Source organism: Lolium rigidum, chromosome 5 (assembly GCF_022539505.1).
Source record: "Lolium rigidum isolate FL_2022 chromosome 5, APGP_CSIRO_Lrig_0.1, whole genome shotgun sequence".
Lineage (NCBI taxonomy): Eukaryota > Viridiplantae > Streptophyta > Magnoliopsida > Poales > Poaceae > Lolium > Lolium rigidum.
Genome location: NC_061512.1, coordinates 230,136,451 through 230,140,755, shown reverse-complemented (window position 1 = coordinate 230,140,755; position 4,305 = coordinate 230,136,451). Strand labels below are relative to the sequence as shown.

The window sequence follows — 4,305 nt, the reverse complement described above, 5'->3', positions numbered from 1 at the left end:
CAAAAAAACATGAATTACCGTACGAAATAACAACATAAAGGGAATTGCAAAAAAAGAGAATTGTCAAAAGAGAATTGCAAATAAAGAGAATTGAAAAGTATGCGACATGCTAAAAAAAGAGCGAGATGCTCTGTGCATGCATGCAGCAACTAGTAAGAGCTAGCCTCGTGCTGAAAAGTTGGCTCATTAAATGCAAACCCATGAGATACTTTATGCAGGCATGCAGTGTGAATGCACTTGGCTGTATGTAACTTGCAAATGGGAACGTGAGCTGTTAGTATGAACACAAAGCTACATGTGAACGTAATTAAACCTTACGATACAAAAAGGGAATTGATTTCGCACATAGCGCGAGCACTGCCGCGCAAGGAAACAGATCACTCGAACATCGAGTGCCAAGGAGGGAATTCGGGTTTTCACGGTCTATGGACCGAGAGCAACGGCCTGCCGTCTAAACTGTTGGGTCTAAAACTGATCAGCCCAACCAGGCGAGCAGTAACGGAGTTTCTCAACAAAAAAAAAGGCGAGCAGTAACGGTTGTCTGTTCATGCCGAAGCGCCGGTCACCACGATGCGGCGTCGCCGGCGTCGCCTGCAATGGGGGCACCGTTGAGTAGTGAATTCGTATGGAGATTCCGTTCGTAACCCCGAGGACTTCTCAGGCCAGCCGGAGGATGGGATCGGTGGCGGCGAGGTGCGTCTCCGCTCCGCCGCTCCACGTGCTACTGTTCCTTTCTGCGCTGATCCAGAAGAGTAAAAAACTAATGTCTCCGTGTTTTGGTGCGGATTTGTTTATCGGAATGCGCCTTGGATGCTATCTACTACCCCAATTTTCTACAGTTGGCCACATCTCTCTGATCTCACTTCGCGGATCACAAAGCCGTGGGCGGGGGTGGGCGAGGAGGGGAGATGGCACCGCCGCGGCGCGTGTGCGTGACCGGCGGCGGCGGGTTCATCGCCTCGTGGCTCGTCAAGCTGCTACTCTCGCGCGGCTACGCCGTCCACGCCACCCTCCGCGATCCATGTACGGATTCTGACCAGCCTTGACTGTTCCTCACGCGGTCCCCCTTTCAATCGATGTCAATGACAATATGTGCTTTGCTTAGCTTTGTAATCTTAGCTGTAACTGATCCGAGAGCTCCACTTGGAGAAAAACAACAGTTCGTATCCTGGACAAAGGCCATCCACGAGCTGTACGAGAAAGCGAAGTGCCTAGTTGGACATTGATATACAGTGTTCTAATTAGTGGCTGAATGCTCTTTCAGGTGATCCCAAGAACGTCCATCTCAAGCAGCTGGACAGGGCGTCGGACAATCTTCACCTGTTCAAGGCTGACGTGCTAGACTGCGAGACGCTAACACGTGCGTTCGAGGGATGCGAGGGGGTCTTCCACCTCGCCACTCCGGTGCCCGAAGATAAGATCATTGATCCTGAGGCAGGTGTCTTTTCCAAGCTGACGCTTCAGTTCCTTAAAATCGCTAAATGTGCTGCTGCAGCTACATAATTTGGTACCGTGCTGAGCTTGAATTCATAGTGAATGTCAGATGCATCATGGTTTTGGGTACAATAATAATCTTGTATTCAACTATTGATAGTGAAGCAAGATCATGAATTCTCCTCCCTGTTGGAACACGTTGCCCTGAAGTTAATTATCAAATACACTTTTCAGTACACCATATTTTGGTTCCTGTGTTTATGTACTGACCATTCATGTGTTTATATATGCTACTCCCTCCGATCCAAAATACTTTTCGTGGTTTTAGTTTATATTTAATCTAAAACCATGACAAGTATTTTTGACCAGGGGGGGTATTATAATACTAGAATCACAGAGAACTTCAGTTGTCAGTTCTGTGTGCTCACAGGAGAACAACTGCACAACCTAGTATAACATTGGGTAGCAACAAGTGCAATGCAAAATAGATAGTAGATTGTTATGTGCTTTGGCCTGCATGAGCTTACGTTTAGATTATCTGAATATTAGAAATTCTTGCTGTGCGGATGCATTTCTTGGTTTTGCATTGTAAATCTTAAACATAAAAGTGCACGAGCCTTACTAACCACATTTCAGATGCATACATGCAGTCAGAAGTAATGGCTCCGGCAGTTAAGGGCACTTCAAATGTGCTAAAGGTTTGCTTGGCTATGAAGGTTCAGAAAGTCATTGTATTGTCCTCCACTGCTGCTGTTGATTTTAACCCGAATTGGCCTCAAGGTAGACTCAAAGATGAGAGTTGCTGGTCAGACAAAGAGTGCTGCAAGGAGAATGAGGTTAGAATGCTATTTGCTAAGCAATTTCTTAGAGCACTATGCATACATCACACTGCACAAGCGGGCATGACTATCCTTTTGTACTTATCTGATCCTTTCTCCGCTTCCTTTGCAGTGATATTCTTACGAGAATATTGATATGAATCCTTAACACAAAGACTTTGTAGAGATAATTTACATGATGGTAGACTAAATAGCAGCATTGACTGTTTTGTGCTTGTAGGACTGGTATTCTGTTGCCAAGATTGTGGCTGAACAGGCATCCCTTGAATATGCAGAGAAAAATGGATTGACCGTGGTTACACTTTGCCCTCCTTTAGTGTTTGGACCATTATTACAACCTATGGTGAATACCAGTAGCAAATTCTTAATCTATGTTATAAAAGGTAATACTAATTCATGTCCATTTGTTCTCTTCTATTACCAGAACTTTCTCTGTAATCTATATTGTGGACTTGGTAAGTTGGTTTTGCTCCCTAACAGCTACCACCTATGTTCCAAAATATATGGCACATACATTTAATCAAAAGTGAAAACTAATTAAATTTTTCCAAATATATTGAGGAAAATATCAACATTTACAATATTGAACAAATATACTATGAAAATATGTTTTATAGTTGATCTATTGCTATTGATTTGGTGTGGAAGATGTTTTTATTTTTATCAATCAATTTGGTCAAATTTAAAATATGTTGACTTTTGACTAAACTTATACGCCATATATTTTGTAACGGAGGGAGTAGTCACTATCTTTTGGTCAGCAGTATTAAATCTGTGGGACCAGAGAGTGAGATGAGAGATTGTTCACCGTTATTTCAAGGTTGCAGTGTACCAACGCAATGCGGGAGTCCCAAAATTTCTTCTAAACGATGTGTAGAATTCCCAAATCTTCCATAGCTAGTCAAGTTTCTTTCAATTCAAACCTATCTATTGTTTGGGGGAATGCCTTCATGTTGTCCAACCTTAGACTTTTAGAGGAATCACACTGACAGTTCACATTGTGAGATATTGATGGGAATGGGATTATACTGATATTTCCTGTTGTTAGATATCGATGGGACCATGTTGATATTTTCTATAGATAGACATGAGATCTGCATGAACTTCAATTTGTCAAAAAATCCGAACAATTGGTACCAGTCATTATCAAGAATATATGTTATTTGCAGATGATAACTAGTTACCTTTCGCGGCACATGTTTGTCCATTATATTCTTTTCAAAGATAGCTACTATGCCTTTCTATAATGCTCTACAGTTGTGAGACGAGGACATCCAGCCGTAAGCCGATCCTTTACAACCTCTTGCATGTGAAATCACACTTGATTACTCATCTACTATTGATATTATGCACGCGTAATTATGGGCAGCAATTGACAAAACTGCGCAAACCAAATTCCACGCTTGAATTGTAAGCTTATGGATAATGAGTAATACTGAAAAAATAATGATAGTTCTTCTGTCTTGTTCTTGTTGTCATGAGCTACAGAAATGTTTGCCGACTGTACTAGCACTCCATTAATTTTAGCATCGTGTTACAGGAGGTCCTGACGTGATGAACAACAAGCTGTGGCACATGGTAGACGTGCGTGATGTGGCTGATGCCTTACTGCTTGTGTACGAAAAGGCGGAATCATCCGGGAGATATATATGCGCACCTAATAACATCTGCACGAAGGATTTGGTGGACCTGCTGAAGAAGATGTACCCAAAGTACAGCTATGTGAACAAGTAGGTTTTATCACGCTCACCCTGTCACACACACCTGGATACCTGGTAGTGCGCTTTATCCTTCAGTATCTCTGTTCCTGATCTGAAGAAACCCTTCTGCTTGTGTAGCATCATCGACGTGGAACACAAAGCACCGATAACATCGCAGAAGCTGAGGGGTCTGGGCTGGGAGCCGCGGAAGCTCGAAGAGACGCTCTCGGACAGCGTGGAATGTTACGAGAAGACCGGCCTTCTTCAGGATTCGACTGGGCGTCCCTTCCGGCTTCCCCATCTCTTCCGTTTGGCTGGCGATCAGTGAACGA

General features: G+C 43.3%; 1 protein-coding gene across 1 annotated transcript; it reads left to right on the top strand.

The window, feature by feature from the left end:
• The first annotated feature begins 908 nt into the window (after window positions 1-908).
• On the top strand, window positions 909-4,305 carry LOC124655143 (cinnamoyl-CoA reductase 1-like). Its single transcript, XM_047194098.1, has 6 exons — window positions 909-1,023; window positions 1,265-1,438; window positions 2,089-2,270; window positions 2,494-2,656; window positions 3,814-4,003; window positions 4,112-4,305. The coding sequence occupies exons 1-6, from the start codon at window positions 909-911 to the stop codon at window positions 4,299-4,301; spliced, it is 1,014 nt and encodes a 337-aa protein (XP_047050054.1). The 3' UTR covers window positions 4,302-4,305.